General features: G+C 48.4%; 1 protein-coding gene across 1 annotated transcript; it reads left to right on the top strand.

Annotated features, from left to right (window-relative positions):
- Positions 1–1,944: 1,944 nt before the first annotated feature.
- LOC133891288 (probable LRR receptor-like serine/threonine-protein kinase At1g74360) lies at positions 1,945–5,980 on the top strand. Its single transcript, XM_062332000.1, has 3 exons — positions 1,945–1,961; positions 2,168–2,386; positions 2,503–5,980. The coding sequence occupies exons 2-3, from the start codon at positions 2,341–2,343 to the stop codon at positions 5,769–5,771; spliced, it is 3,315 nt and encodes a 1,104-aa protein (XP_062187984.1). The 5' UTR covers positions 1,945–1,961; positions 2,168–2,340; the 3' UTR covers positions 5,772–5,980.
- The last annotated feature ends 10,025 nt before the right edge of the window (positions 5,981–16,005 follow it).

The following is a 16,005-nucleotide window of genomic DNA, read 5'->3' as shown; positions in this document are numbered from 1 at the left end:
AGGATTGTAGGTATGAGCTCAGAGTCTCAGACCAGGCCCAGGTACCTTCAAGCTACTACTCTGCTATCCAGTAACTATCATATGGCTAACTTTTTTGGCTCTTTTGAGCCAAGCTCGGGCGGGCTTGGTATGCTCGTAGGATAAGGGCATCGTAGGGTTTTTAATAATAATAAAAAGTTTTAGTCTTTTGTATCGTGTGATGTATACAATTCTGATACATTATTACATCATTTAATCTTATAGCTGAAAGTTTAAAGGAAATAAAAGTGTAAAAGTCTATTGAATGTAAATCATTGATCATATAGTCTAAGTACTAAATCGTTATCTATTCTCGACGAAGAATTCAAAGTCTATCGCCTTCGATGCTTAGCACATCATGATTATGATCTCTTGCTTTCTGGCTACATCAATCTCTAGAATTTTAGAAGGGTGGCAGTGGTAGATTTTAAGTAGTCTACCTGTGTATTTCTTATGTGTCTAAAAAACAAAATTTTCTTTCAGTTGCAGGTCGCATACTAGCTGACAGTGAGACGTATATAATAACTTCGTCAATCTCAAAGTTTTGCATCTCCGAAATTAGTAGACGTTACGTGAGTGCATGTATGATGGTGTGAATGTGTAAGTGTGTAAGTACGGTTATGAGTTGTACTAATGTTAAAAAGATAGGTGCAAGTAGAAATTGCGGTTGTATCTTTAGCTCCGTCGTAGCATTCCTATGTTAGAGGGAAGCGAATTCTATAACACCGATCGTTTAAAAAATCCTCTCTCAGCACGACACGTGTTACTTTTTTTCCTCTCACCTATATGTGCCGGCCGTTAAATTAAAGAAAGATGATATAAACGAATTTTATATAAATCTTCATATATATTATCATATAGAATTTCCTTTCGTGTTAGAGACGCACCCACTCCACCCATCCACCGCCTTTTTCTTTACGACGGCGGTCCTGGGGCAGCGGCCGGGAACATTCCTCGGCAGACGCCATTAAGTTTTGTCGGAGAGCACAGCACGCTCCACTAGCTTTTCTATGGTCTTCGCACCATGCCGTCTAGACCGTCCCCTTCCATCGAGTGCACGCGCACGCCTGCAGCGTGCGTGCCCTTCTCCCGTTCCCGAGTTGGAAGGTAGACCAAACCACAATGAAAAACTTTGTAAAGCCGTCAACAAGGGAGGCTGCCTTTCCTGACCTGACGAGCAAGGAAATTATCCTCCCCGTTTTGGAAGTCGTTTCTAAGATATATACCCCCCCCCCCTTTGTTTCAATATACCTAACACTACTGAGTTTACTATTTAAATCCTGACCGTATTTTTTTTATCAAACACGTATGTAAATAGTTATAAGTGTAATATTCACACAACACTTATTTAGGCAAATCTAATCATACCATTCTCATTCTACCTAACTAATAATTTTTAATTTTATTGCCGATCAAATTTGAATAGCAAAGTCGACTATGACAAATAAGCATATGTGCCATTGAAAACTAATCTACTATCGTCGAACAGGGTACTCCTTTAGTTTGTAGGAATTTTTAATGATTCCTATGGAAGTTGCACGAATCTCATAAAAATTCCACTAAAATCCATTCGGAATTCTTGCATTCATAGATTGAGGCCTCTTGTTCTGCTCCTTTCAAGGGTAGTTTATACTACTTGCTACGGCATGTAACACTAGCACTAAAAGAACTTCGGCTAACGTCACTGTTGAGATGTTTGCCGACAGGGGTGGTAAACCGGTGATTTTTGCAGTTTAATCACCCCCATCATGGGATTAAAAAATCCATAAAATCTGCAGTTTGGTGACATGTCCAGGCCATCATTGGAAAACGAGGAGAAAAGTTCAAAGACCACAACCCAAGCAAGCTGCAGCTCCTCCTCAGTCAGCACGAGTGTGGTTTTAGTAAACGCAGGGATTCAAAGGACGGGACCGGGAACAACAGCGACAGCCATTAGTTGGCCTGTAACTCCCTGTGACTTTGCATATGCAAAGTTTATTGTACACATTCATTTATAGATTCTCACATCTAATTTATGATTTTTTAATATATTTTTTTAGTATAAATCTAACATAAATAAGCGATGATAAATCATATATCCGTATACTATAGTAAAATTTTCGTGTTCATCACGGATGCGAACATAAGCCATTACATAACTTGTGATTAGTAGCACGGCCTTTGGCCTTTCTCTGCTGCTTCATCTGTGAAGAAGAATAGAGAGAGAACCGAGCAGGAAGCAGAGGAAGAGACGCAGCACGCGCATGTGGAGAACACCCACCCGATCCGCCGTCGCAGCTTGCCTTTCGCCTCGGGTTCTTCCATGATTCGTGAAGCAAGGCCATGTCTCCCATGCTCCTCGGATTCCTCGGCTTACTCCTCGTCGCAGGTAGGAAGGAAGACCATGCCTCCCCTGTTCTTGCTCTGTTGGTTTCCTGTTTTGCTCTGTTCTTGGTGTGGGAGTTGAATTGCGCGTGTAACCGTGACGATCGTGCCGTCTTGAAGGTGAGGTGGTGGTGCTGATCGGCGCGCAGGGCATCGGCGGGGGCGAAAAGGAGGTGCTCGTGGAGCTCAAGCGGTTCCTGCAGGAGAACAACAAGGTGAACCGCGGCGCATATGACGCGTGGCCGGAGTCCGACGCGTCGCCGTGCGGGTGGCATGGGGTGGGGTGCGGCGCGGACGGCCGCGTCACGTCGCTGGACCTGTCCGGCGCGAGCATCTCCGGCCCGGCGTTCGGCAACTTCTCGCGGCTCTCGGCGCTCGCCTCCCTCGACCTCTCCGTCAACACCATCAGCAGCGCCGGGGACATCGGCCAATGCCGTGGCCTCGTGCACCTCAACCTATCCCACAACCTCATCAGCGGCTCTCTGGAGCTTTCAAGCCTGACCAGACTGCGGACGCTCGACGTGTCAGGGAACCGGCTCGAGGGCGGCATCGCGGCCAACTTCCCGGAGATATGCACAGAGCTCGCCGTGCTCAACGTGTCCACCAACAGGCTCGCCGGCAACATCCCTGGCCTGTTCGACGGCTGCGGCAAGCTCGAGTACGTCGACATCAGCTCGAACAACTTCACGGGCGAGCTTGGGCCGGGCGTCGCGAGGTTCAGGCAGTTCAACGCTGCTGGGAACCAGCTCACCGGGAGTACCATGCCGGCCACGTTCCCGGACGGCTGCAAGCTCGAATCTTTAGACCTCTCTGCGAACCAGCTGATCGGAAAGTTCCCGGATTCCATTTCGAAGTGCGCGAACCTGACGTACTTGTCGCTGTGGGGGAATGGCTTCACCGGTGTGATACCGGCCGGAATGGGAGAGCTCTCCATGATCCAGACCCTGATTCTCGGAAAGAACCTGTTCGATCGGCAGATACCACCGGAGCTTACGAAGTGCTCGAGGCTTCAGTTCTGGGACATCAGCAGCAACATGTTTGGAGGGGACGTGCAAGATATCTTTGGCAGGTTTGCAAGCTTGAGGTACCTTGTGCTGCACCACAACAACTACACCGGCGGCATCGTCAGCTCTGGCGTACTCCGGCTACCTTTGCTCGCGAGGCTCGACCTCAGCTTCAACGAGTTCTCCGGCGATCTCCCACCGGAGGTGGCCGACATGAAGAGCCTCAAGTACCTGATGCTCGCATGTAACAAATTCTATGGCGGGATACCGCCGGCGTACGGCCGGCTCACAGAGCTCCAGGCGCTGGACCTGTCGTATAACAAGCTCACCGACAGAATACCGGCAAGCGTTGGGAACCTCACGTCGCTTTTATGGCTGATGCTTGCCGGGAACCAGCTCTCCGGAGAGATACCGCCGGAAATTGGCAACTGCACCAGCTTGCTCTGGCTGAACCTGGCTGACAACCACTTGACCGGGAAGATCCCGCCGGAGATGGCAGCGATAGGGAAGGATCCCAGCCCGACGTTCGCCAAGAACCGGAACGATCCCAGCGTGCTCACCGGCTCCGGCGAGTGCCTTGCCATGAAACGGTGGATCCCGGCGACATATCCCCCATTCAGCTTCGTGTACTCCGTCATGACTCGGGAGAACTGCCGCAGCATATGGGACCGAATCCTCAAAGGCTACGGCATCGTCCCGATCTGTACCAACTCGTCATCGCCGGTGAGGTCCAACACGATCTCCGGGTACGTGCAGCTGTCCAGGAACTTTCTGTCCGGAGAGATACCGCCGGAGATCGGCGCAATGCGGAACCTCAGCCTGCTCCACCTCGACGATAACCGGCTCACCGGGCAGCTGCCGCCGGAGATCAGCCGGCTCCCGCTCGTCGTGCTGAATGTCTCAAGAAACAACGTTTCAGGCGCGATCCCGTCGGAGATCGGCCACATTCTGTGCCTCGAGATGATGGACCTCTCGTACAACAACTTCTCCGGCGAGCTGCCGGAGAGCCTGAGCCAGCTCACGGAGTTGAACAGATTTAACGTGTCCTACAACCCGCTTCTCTCCGGCAGTGTCCCCACCACGGGCCAATTCGGCACCTTCGACGAGCAGTCCTTCCTCGGCGACCCACTCATTTCATTCCGGCAAGGCACCGGTAAGCAACCACCACCTGAAGCTGTGGATGTTTCCACGGTTAGAAGGCGAGGCATGTCTCCAAGAACCATCGCGGCCTGGTTCATGTTCTCCCTCACCATCGCCTTCATCGCCGGCGCCGTCCTGTTCCTCGTGACCAATCTACGTGCCCGGTTCCCCGTGGACCAGGACCCGGACCCCGAGTCGTTCTCGTGTGAGAACCCCAAGTGCGGATCCGGCAAGTGCGCTTTGCAGATGTCGACGTCGTCGCCGCCGTCCGGGTTATCGTCGTCGGCGACCGGGTGCTCCTCGTCGACGGAGGTGGTGAAGGTGTTCCGGCTTGGCAAGACGGCGTTCACGTACCGCGACATTGTGGCAGCCACGGGCAACTTCGCGGACGACCTGGTGATCGGGCGGGGCGGCTACGGTGTAGTGTACCGCGGCGTGCTCCCCGACGGCCGCGCCGTGGCGGTCAAGAAGCTCGCGAGGCTGCGCGACGGCGACGGCGAGCGCGAGTTCCGCGCCGAGATGGAGGTGCTAGCCGACCGGATGGGGTCCACGTGGCCGCACCCGAACCTCGTCACGCTCTACGGTTGGTGCCTGTCGGGCTCGGCCAAGATCCTGGTCTACGAGTACCTCGACGGCGGCAACCTGGAGTCGCTGATCGGTGACACCGCCGCGTTCTGTTGGGCCCGGCGGCTGGACACGGCGATCGGCGTTGCGCGGGCGCTCGTGTTCCTGCACCACGAGTGCTTTCCGGCCGTGGTGCACCGCGACGTGAAGGCCAGCAACGTGCTCCTCGACCGGGACGGGCGCGCCAAGGTGACGGACTTCGGGCTTGCCCGGGTGGTCCGGCCCGGCGACACTCACGTGAGCACGATGGTGGCCGGGACCGTGGGGTACGTGGCGCCGGAGTACGGGCAGACGTGGCGCGCCACGACCAAGGGAGACGTGTACAGCTACGGCGTGCTCCTGATGGAGCTCTCCACGGGCCGGCGCGCCGTGGACGGCGGCGAGGAGGAGTGCCTGGTCGAGTGGGGCCGGAGGATGGCCAAGGAAGGGTGGCGGGAAAAGGAGGCGTCCGCAGCGAGCGCGGTTTCCTGGGAGCTGCTCATGCTCGGCATGCGGTGCACGGCCGACGCGCCGCAGGAGCGGCCCGACATGCCGGACGTGCTCGCCGCGCTGCTCGACGTCGCAGAGAACGGCAGCGCGATCTGTGGATACCGCGATGGCGCGCAACTGGAGTTCACGTAGCAAGTTGGAATTTCTTCTTTGTTTGGATTTCACACTTGTTTTTCACAGACTTTTGGTTGTTTTAGTTAGTTTGCCATTGATTCTTGATGCGAGTAACAGAATTTTGGTTGTTTTAGTTATAGTCACTCTTGTTTCCACTATAAATTCTTGCATAGGAGAAGACATGATCATTGTACATTCTTCATACAAACAAGAACCTTTTGATTTTACTTGCCTTGCAATGCAAAATTGCAACAAAAAAAAACTTCGACCTCTTCCGATGTTACTCTCTTAGTCTCTTACTCCTCGTATCCTATGCGTGCACGGATGGCAATGCCCTTTCGTCGTCTCTCTCTCTCTCTCTCTCTCTCTCTCTCTCTCTCTCTCTCTCTCTCTCTCTCTCTCACCAGCATTCCCATTCGCGCTCGCTTTCTCGGACCACGACGTACGCTTCTGGATCTGTTCCGTTCCTCACGCCTCTGTCGTGTGTCGACTTGACGAGCAGCGGAAGCGGTCCGTACATACATACGGTCAAAGATTAGACGTCGTCGAGTGGTCAAACGAGTTAACATCTAGTTTGTCATGTATGTGATGCCATGGAAAAATGGTATACTGCTACTCCGTGACCGTGCATCAAAAGTCTTTACTCCATGAGCGTGGGAGACCAGAGCTCAACAAAAGCTCGTGAATCATTTCGCCGCCGGCGACAACGATCGAGCAGTAGTAGCCTTCACAGCAATCCGTTGGGAAACAACCGATCCAGACGGGGGAAGGAGAAAGCGCGTGCACGGCACCAACAAATGCTTTGTTCGTTCTCTCCCTTTCAAACCCTTCTTCCTCCGGTTTCCCTTTCAAACTTGTATAATGATTAAAATTTCACCGAAAATTTGATGGAATTTTAAGAATTTTGAAAAGGAATAAAATATCTAATTTCAAAATATGTTTTCACTTATACGTAGGATTCACGGAGCAGTGAAAAAAAATAATTGAAAATTTAATGAAATTTCACAAATATTTTTCCGCACCCCAACGCAAACCCTAACCGCCATCACCGCCCTCGGTCGAGCTTGATGTCGCGCCAAATCCACCGTGCTTTGCCGTTGCTAGTCCACCCCAAGCTTCACCGATGATCGCTGAACACTCTCGTGCCCTCGCCCTCGCCTCCCAACCAACGGAGTGCCCTCTCCACCGACACCTGTGAGGTGCCACCACTGTTCATCATCGCTAGGCCGACCCACCGCCTCTCCGACCATCAAGAACCCCCAGATGAGATCGCGGTCCACTCCTGATGCCCTCTCGTCGCTCACCATCATTGACGGCGAGTCGGAGCTCAAGTTCGGCAATATCCCGGTCGTGCGCCGCCGTGCCTGAGCCCCTCCGCCGTCTCGGTCCTAGCCGCTGGCCGACAAACCCCCTCCCCTAACTCACGACCATTGGATCGAAAAGCCATAGCCCAGATTGGAGTGGAGAAATACCTCTTCGCCAGCAAATCTAGAGCCGCCACGTGTCTACATAATCCTAGTCAGTCGCCACCTTAGCTTTACATCATCACCCAGTCAACAGCCACGTCAGCAAGCCCTTTTCCCTGTCGCCAGATTTATTTTTAATTTGGGAAATTTGGTAAATTTGCATTTAAGCCCCTAAATTTTTTTATATACCTAAAATCCCATGTCTTTTTACATCTTAGTTCCTAAACTTTTCTATATTTTCAAAAAGGTTCCTCTATTTTTACAAATAGGTCCTTGCTCTTTCTGTTTTACTCAAAATATGTCCTTTTCTTTTTCAGGTTTAACCCTAAACTTGTTTTTAGCGTAACTTTCTCGTTCTAACTCCGATTTAGACGATTTCCGCGCTCTCACGTTTGTAGTGACGTAAACTATCTTCTAATACCCTTTTCATAGATGTTAGCTATTGTTGTGTTGTTCTGAGTTGATTATATTGTGTGTTTTCCTGTGTGTATCGAGAGCAGACGAGGAGCGGTTCAAGAATCTCCAGGATCAAGTCTTTGAAGAGTCTGAACAGCAAATTGGTAAAAGCAAGTGTCCTTAAATATTCTAATCCTAGTTTTCAAATGTGTTCTTTATTCAAATATACATGCTGTTAATTCCAAATCACATTTACTTATAGTATCATGTTCTATTTATCCCTTGTCGCCTTAGTAGTCAGTAGTAATTATGTTGGGTAGCTTATGCTTAGCTTTTTGCATAAGGGTATGGTTGGGTTGTTGGCTAAATATGAATAATGGTCTATGCAACAATGAGTCAGGAATTCTGGTAGTTGTTGTAGCAACTGGGAATATAGAGATGTCGAGCAGAAGGTTAGATGATGATGGTGCAGAAATGCACAAGTGCGCGGAAGCACTATGGATGATGTTAGTGTTTGCTCGATATCCTAAGGACCGGTTCGTGAAATGGGTAACCCCGATTAACAGTTCAACCATGAGGCTTATATAGGTACCGTCTGGCCAATTGATTAGCATATCCTCAACATAGTATAAGTGAATGGTGGTGTAGGAAGGAAAGAGTGATTCTTTCTAGAGCTACAAGGCGCAAGAGGAGGCTTCTAGGTGATGTGATGTTATTTTGATAGCTGTGAAATCTCAGTGGGTTTATTCTTATTGGGAGGATATTTTGTAACGGCATTGTAGTGAAATCTAGCCACACACCTCGAAATTGTGTAAGTATTGTAATGTCACGGACATACGGGGATCACGAATCGTGGGTAAAGTTGGACAACGTGCTCATGGTTCGGCGTGGTCCCTTCGCATGATTAGTTTGGTTTGGTTGGTGGGTTGTTACTTGTGATGGGTAATAGTAGTGGATGGTTTTTGGTTACCTGCGATATGTATTAAGTCAGTTGGTTTGGAAATCTGATGTGGATTTCAGGTAGTTGAGGAGGCATGCAGAGATGTTTCTAGAAGTTGGAAGGTTAATGATGATTCACATAGTTAAATAGAATGCTTTTATAACTCATACGTTAGCATATTTGGTATTTATGCAAATTGTACATGTTATAATCTGTTCATTTATTTAAACTTGCATGTCACTTATTTTTCACACTTGCGAAGTACGATATGTACTCATACTTGCTATTTTTATACAAATATACGTCAAAATGCTGCTTAGATAATGAAGGAAAACCATATTATTTCTCAGACAAAGATGAAAACGGTTAGGCTGGTGGAACCCCAATCGATTGCTTGTGGAAGATGGGAGCTTTGTTGTATTTTGCTAGTATTTTTTGCTTAAGACCATTGAGGTCATTTCTATTTATTTAAGTTAAACGTTGTAATAATGACACTATATATGATACACTGATGAAGTTGATGTATGTATGAAATTTGATCCATAAATATAGTTTACATCTGATTTTGTTCTTTTATAAAACTGGGTGTGACGTTACTTTAGGATACTAACACTCGTCATGTGCTGCCCTGATTAATTTTATGAGAAGACAATTACAATAGGGGTATGTCTAGATCTATTTTTATGAATCTTGATGTGTTATCTCGTGTTTTAAATCTTAAAACTCTTGTAGGATGAATATTATGGTGACTTGAATTTGTTATGGATCTCAATAGGTTATTTATGCTTCTATCCAACCTCATATTGCTTCTATATAAGATAATTGTCGAGTCGGATCGGGAAGGCATACCATACTCAAAGTATCGAGCGTAATCTTACCGGATTGTGTTATCTAGAGGATTTTTCTTATCCGAGGATAATTTTCGTGTAGAGCATGATGAACTATCTGGAATATCCACATATACTTTATTTACCTCATGATGGTTATTAAATCTATGTACAAGATAGCTAATACGTGTACAATGGTACTCTATAGTTAGAATATATTATATTTCTAGTAAATTATTAATTATCAGATCCTCAGACATGGTGGAAGGCCCCTTTTTTTTTAGGGTACGGGAGGCCTCCTACTCAGTGCCCATCCCCGCCTGCGTTCAAAACACACGGCCCACGAGCGTGTGCGGACTCAAAGCGCAGCCCACGAGCACGGATTGGCCCAGGCGTGGGCTCACGGCACTGTTTTCGTTTGTGTTTTCATTATTATATTTCCTATTTTTTCTTGTTTTTTATTCTTCCTTTGCAATATAAATTTATGTTTTTAGAGTGATATATGGGCGAATTGAAGTGAAATATGTAATGTATTAATTGGCGAAACCTAAAACAACAATTTTAATTATGCGACCTATGCATCAATTCTTAAAAAAATAATGCAACAATTTGCGACTGTCGAAATATTTGATATTTCCAACAGTGAAGCCACATATTGAATGATGAGTAAAACACATGCTGCGTTAAATTCAGTTTGTATAGCTGTTTTGTGGCTTATTTGGAAATATAGACACAACGTTGTTTTTCAGTGTCACAGCTGGAGAATGTTTCAGTTTGCTCAGAAGCAGGCAGCCGATATTCCATGCTCCAATGCAAATCCAGATGGATCGCTGTCGACCATGCCTGAAAATGATTTTGGAAGGTCACATGTTACTGAAGTACAACTACTGACTGAGCTTAGCGACGGAAGGAAGACTGATGCTGTGTGGACAATCTCTGAACTTGGACTGTACCTCTGTTGCAAATGCTTTTCGATGGGGATAGGGGTACTCTGTAGGATTGCTCGTGAAACCCGAAGGCTCTGTTGCAAATCCGACGGCGTGCCAGGCCGGCGGCCTCAGGGAGAAGAAGCGGAGGCGACAAAGCCCGTACCGTGAGCGAAACGTAAGCACACTCTGACCCCCACCTACCGTGCTCACTTTCTCGAGCACCACGTGAGCATAGCTCAGGGCGGCGAGTAGAGCGAGTGAGCTGAGGGAGCAAGGTGGGTGGCATGGAGGAGAGTGGCAGAGGGCGGCGGTGGTACGGCTGCTGATGGTTGCGAAGGCGGAGTCCGGAAAGAGCTTCTCGGACATCGCTGCCGATACGAGGCTCACCAACGTCTACGTCGCGTAGCTGCTGCTGCGCTAGGAGCAGCTCAAGTCCGAGCCCGCAGCGGTAGCGGCAGTCAAGCCTGTTCGATTTCGAGCTAGATCATTTATTTATTTATTTTGTTTCATAAAAATACCAATACTATCGGTGAACAACAACCGTCAGTGATAGTAATACGACTATCATTGGCCGCTGCGTATTGCTGGTTCCAAAACCGGTAGTAAAAACCAATTTGGAACCGACAATAAATGGTTATTCTATAGTAGTGATAGTAACTTAACGATGACTAATATGTAACTAATATATCTAGATACCCCATGAAAAGAGATCCCTAAATAAATGAAAACTACCTGTAGACACCTAGAATATCTCATAATAAAGGAAGCTTATCTCCAAGAACAGAAAAAAAAAAGACCTCAGAGGATATACAACGCCCCCTATATATACGGAATCTGAAGACCCTGTAAATGACAAGTCATTAGAAGCCAAGACATAAGCCATCACACACATGCAAAAGCTCTGCATCCATCAAGCATTTCATAACTAGATCTTCTTTAACTACATGTAAGGAAGCCATCTGATTAGGTTAGATCTATCTAGACTAGCTACACACCCTTTAAAACAGTCCTAAAGATTAATACAAGATAAATATAGTATAGTGTTATTATCCTAAAAGATGTCTGAATCTATCAAAAAAAACCTATTTGTATGTTCCTTTGATTCATCTACTCGAAAAATCCCCAATCTCTTATACAAGTCTGTAAGATCGACGATTCAACAATCGTCAACCTAACTACTAACTAGCAACCAAACCAACAGTAGAGAGAAAAAGGAATTACCACCTCCGATTTGAGATCTACTAATTTCTCAGATAAATTCACAATATGCCACCGAATAATTGCATAATTCTTAATATGTCATTTATTGTGAGGATGATATATAAGATATTTGATCCAAATGTTATTGATACAGTAAGAACATATAAACAACATGGCAAGTTATTCAATGGTAAGTCATCCAGTTACGCCTTCCTTCTTTGGTCTGAAAGTGAGGAACATGGAACGGTTTTCGTGAAGGCGTTTCCCCCTTTCTTTGAACAATGATGGTGAAGGCGGTTTGATTCATGGCTTCTGCGGCAAGGAGTCCAGGCTAAACCCGTTAGCCCGGGATGACTCGAAGGCCAACACGGTGACCCAGCAGAAGAAGCGCATCGGGCGGGGGAGCTAACGTTTGTTGGTCGATGAATCGTACCTAGTGTCGCCGCCTCGTTACCATCAGAGGTGTGGCTCGTCACGCTTTGGGTCTCGAGCTGAGGGAGTCTGCCTCGCCCTCCCACACGACCGACTCCAAGAAAGGGTGCACACTACCACCGCCCAATAGTCGAGCGGTTCTGTAGAGCAGGCGTCTACTCTGGCAAGGGCAGCACCCCGCTAGGATTTGGGGCATCCAAGGGGACTCCTCGACCCACGATGGGTATCGTTCCCATCTATGCCGCATCCTGGCAAATCTATTCACGGAGGTGAACAATTAGTTGGTGAAGTTTCTCAAACTTAGATCTGGCCATGGTTTGACGGGCTCGATGAATTTGGGTCGTGAAAGAACTGTAAGGGACTCATCCCCAGTCTATTGTAATGCTTGGTAGCCATGCAATGCTCGTCACTTCGGATATGTTTGGTTCAGAGGATGGGGTGTTATGGAAGGGGATGATCCCTGTTTTGTGGTGTTTGGTTCAGGGACAGCAGGGATGAGATCATCTCTCCTAGAAAATATTCTCTCAATATACTAGATTAAGTTATCCCTCTGAATCGGTTGGACGAAACCATCCACATTTACTAATTATGCTCATTAGTAAAATGATTAATGATATTAGTATGTTTGTATTAACTATTAGTATATATTACTATAAGATTAGAATTTGTAAGGGTTAATGTGCTAATTAGTGGTAATTAATGAGCTAATTAGAGTATGATTAGGGTTAATTAGCATATTTTATTGTTAATTAGTAATGACTATGCAAGAGTAACATTATACGTGTTAGTGCATGTTGATTAGTGTATTAGTAATTATTATTATTTAAAATTAAAAGATAAAATTAGTTGATGATTCTCGTCTCCATCTGTCCTCATCCCTTCAACAAAAAAAAGGCTCATCCCATCCATCTAACCAAACAAAAAAGAGAATCATCTCATCCCTAAAAACAAGGTCAACCCTATCTCATCCCACTTTACCTCCTAACCAAACACACCCTTCATTCGTGGGCTCCATATTAGGAATGGCAATTAGATGTGGCAGACACGGTTAAAGCTCTCCCATACCTGTACCTTGGATGTGGTAGACATGGTTAGAACTCTCCCACATTTTTTCGCCCATCAGTATACCGGTTAATATTGATGGGTAAAGAACAAAGAACATACCCATCATCCACGGACATAATTGTGTGCCCGCCAACATCTCCCATCAACGGCCATCTCCACCGATGAGCTCTACAGTAGAGATGAGGTGAGAGGATCCTCACTGAATGGCTCACCTCCAAAATTGTTGCCCGGATCTGGCCACTCTGCGCGCCTGCCCTATCTAGCGACAGCAGCACGACCATTCCAAACACAAGCGCCACCACGCATTGCAGCTGCACCGCGCTTCCTCCTCCGGCTCCACAGCAGTAGCAGCGACTCCCGCTACTACCCCTTCCTCCTCTACTTCCTCCGTCGCCACCCTCTACAACGCAAGTGAGTGAGATTTTAGGGCTCCATGTCTCTGACTCTTCTGCGGAGCCAGATCTGCAAAGCGAAGCATGGGGTGACCGGATCGGGGCATGGCTCTGTGTTCTCCCGACATGGAGATGGCAAACCCTTGCGTTGTGGGTGGTTCAGGAGCCAGTGGCCAGAGGGCGACCACATGACTAGGCTGCCTGGGCAACCGATGGTCAAGTTCAGGCATTATGCTAGCTACATCGACGTCAACTTTGGCGGCGACAAGATGGAGGGGGTGGACTGGGGAATGAAATGGACAACGGAGGAGCAAGGTTGGATTGGAGACACACACATATACACAAGATCCCCACCCATCCCTCCGGCGCGCACTCCATCCACTCCTCACCATCGGCCCTCCACCTGTTGCAACTCCTCCCTAGCGTCACCCTCATCGTGCCACACCTCCTCCCTCATGCCACCCCCATCGCGTCGCGCCTCCTCCCCCGCGTAGCCCCCGACCGCAACGCCTCCTCCCGCGGGTCCCTCACGCCGCCCCCGGTCATTGTGCCCCCGACCGCCGTGCTTCCTCCCGCCCCCTCACGTCGCCCCCGACCGCCGTGCTTCCTCCGATTCCCTCACGTCGCCCCCAGCTGCCGCGCCACCCCTAGCTGTCGCGCTGCCCCCTTCACGCCACCCCCTCGTGCCTCCACCTCCCACCAAAACGCCCCGACCCCCTCCCGGCCGATGCGCCCTGACCCCTCTCCCCGTCGGCGAGCCCCGACACCGGCATGATGTCAAGATCGACCCTCCACCGTATGTTGCGTAGATTTGTGAAGCGCCGCCTCTCCTCCTCTGCCATGACCCCCTCTAGACGCATTCTTGTTTCGTTGGGGGGGGGAGGAGGAGGATTTGGCTGTGACCAGAGGGAAGGGGGAGGAAGGATAGCTCTCTCTCTTCGCTGTCTCTTAGCATATTTTTGGTTCCAAGGGATGGTGTAGGATACGATAAGACGATCCTTATTTTTGTGATATTTGGTTTAGGACTATAGGGATGGAATCATCCCTTTTAAAGAATATTCTATTAATATGTTGGATGAAATTATCCGTCTAAATTGGTGGAACGAAATCATACACCTTTATTAATTATATTCATTAGTAAAATGATTAGTGATATTAATATGTTTGTATTACTTACTAGTATATATTACTATAAGGTTAGAATTTGTAAAGGTTAATGTGCTAATTAGTAGCAATTAATGATCTAATTAGAGTATGATTATGGTTAATTAGTATATTTTATTGTTAATTAGTGCATGTTAATTAGTGTTGTTAATAATTATGATTTAAAATTAAAAAATATAATTAATTAATAATTTTCGTCCTTATCTGTTCTCGCCCCTCAAACAAAAAAGACTCATCTTATCTATCTAATTAAATAAAAACAACAACATTTTATTAAAAACATGAACGACCCTATCCAATTCCACTTTAGAATCCAACCAAACACGCACTAGTGTTATGAATATATGTTGTGCTGCAGCTCTTTGGTGTTTGTGGAATGTGGAAACTCAGAAATTGTATCCGTTTTCAAGGCAATAAAAAACCTCAGCAAAAGGCTCAGACTTTGCTACGATGTGGGTGCGTGGGTTGGGCGCACCTTGGAACTCGGGTGTTTCTGTCATCAGGACTGGGCTCGCGATAGAGGTGTTCGCTGCCGTATAATCTGACGCGGAACCTATCCGCCGCCGAGGTCATCAGATATTACGGACCATCCGGCTCCGAGCGCCGCCGCCCCGTCCTCCCTCGTGTAGACACGTACCTGGCAGCGCCGCCCGTCGTGGAGCTCGAGTGCCCACCAAGGACCCAGCGTGGGGACGGAGATGCCTCGAAAGATCACCACGCAGCACCTGCATGCGGGGAACAACTGTTATCAGCGCTGCCGGCGATGAACAGCAGATGCAAAGCGCACGAGCGCGGCAAGTTAGCTTGCTTAGAACAGACGACGTGCGTACGTACCATCCGCGTGTCGCAGTCGTCGATGCCCAGGCGCTGCTCAAACCCGACTCGCCCCCCGTCACCGGACGAATGCTTCCGCCGAGCCATGGCGCAGGCGGAGCTGGGTCAGGGGAGGCCAAGGAGCTCGCAGGTTGGCGTCGCGGGCTGTTTGCCTTTGCTCAGCGCGGTGCAATGTCCGGGCGCCATGTTCTTTCTTGCAGCGACATCGAGGGGTGCCTTTGAGCACAAATAGTCAAACGAGTTGCTGTGCTGCGCGAGGCGAGATCGAGGGATGCCAGTGTCACCGTGTCAGGCCATCTCATGGCAGCCTCTACTTGCACGCCCCTTCCTAGCTACCTGTACCAGCCTACAGAGTACAGACTCTGTCAAAACGGGGAGAAAAGCCTGAGACACTTGCCGCAGTACAAGAGGCAGAGCAAGTGAGCAACACAAGTTACGGGCAGGGGCAGCACCGCAGCAGAGCACTCCAGAGTCCACGCTACGTGTTCGTTTCTGATCCACGCACCCGCGGTAGAGGGATTCATCGATCGATCCGTCGGTCGCTAGACTGAGTGTCTGCCTGGCCGGAGCCGTGTAGACGCCAGCCAGAGTTGGCGTGTCTGCACTG

Source organism: Phragmites australis, chromosome 14 (assembly GCF_958298935.1).
Source record: "Phragmites australis chromosome 14, lpPhrAust1.1, whole genome shotgun sequence".
NCBI classification, from domain to species: domain Eukaryota; kingdom Viridiplantae; phylum Streptophyta; class Magnoliopsida; order Poales; family Poaceae; genus Phragmites; species Phragmites australis.
The sequence above is the reverse complement of the archived record's forward strand: the minus strand, read 5'-3'. Positions and strand labels throughout refer to the sequence as shown.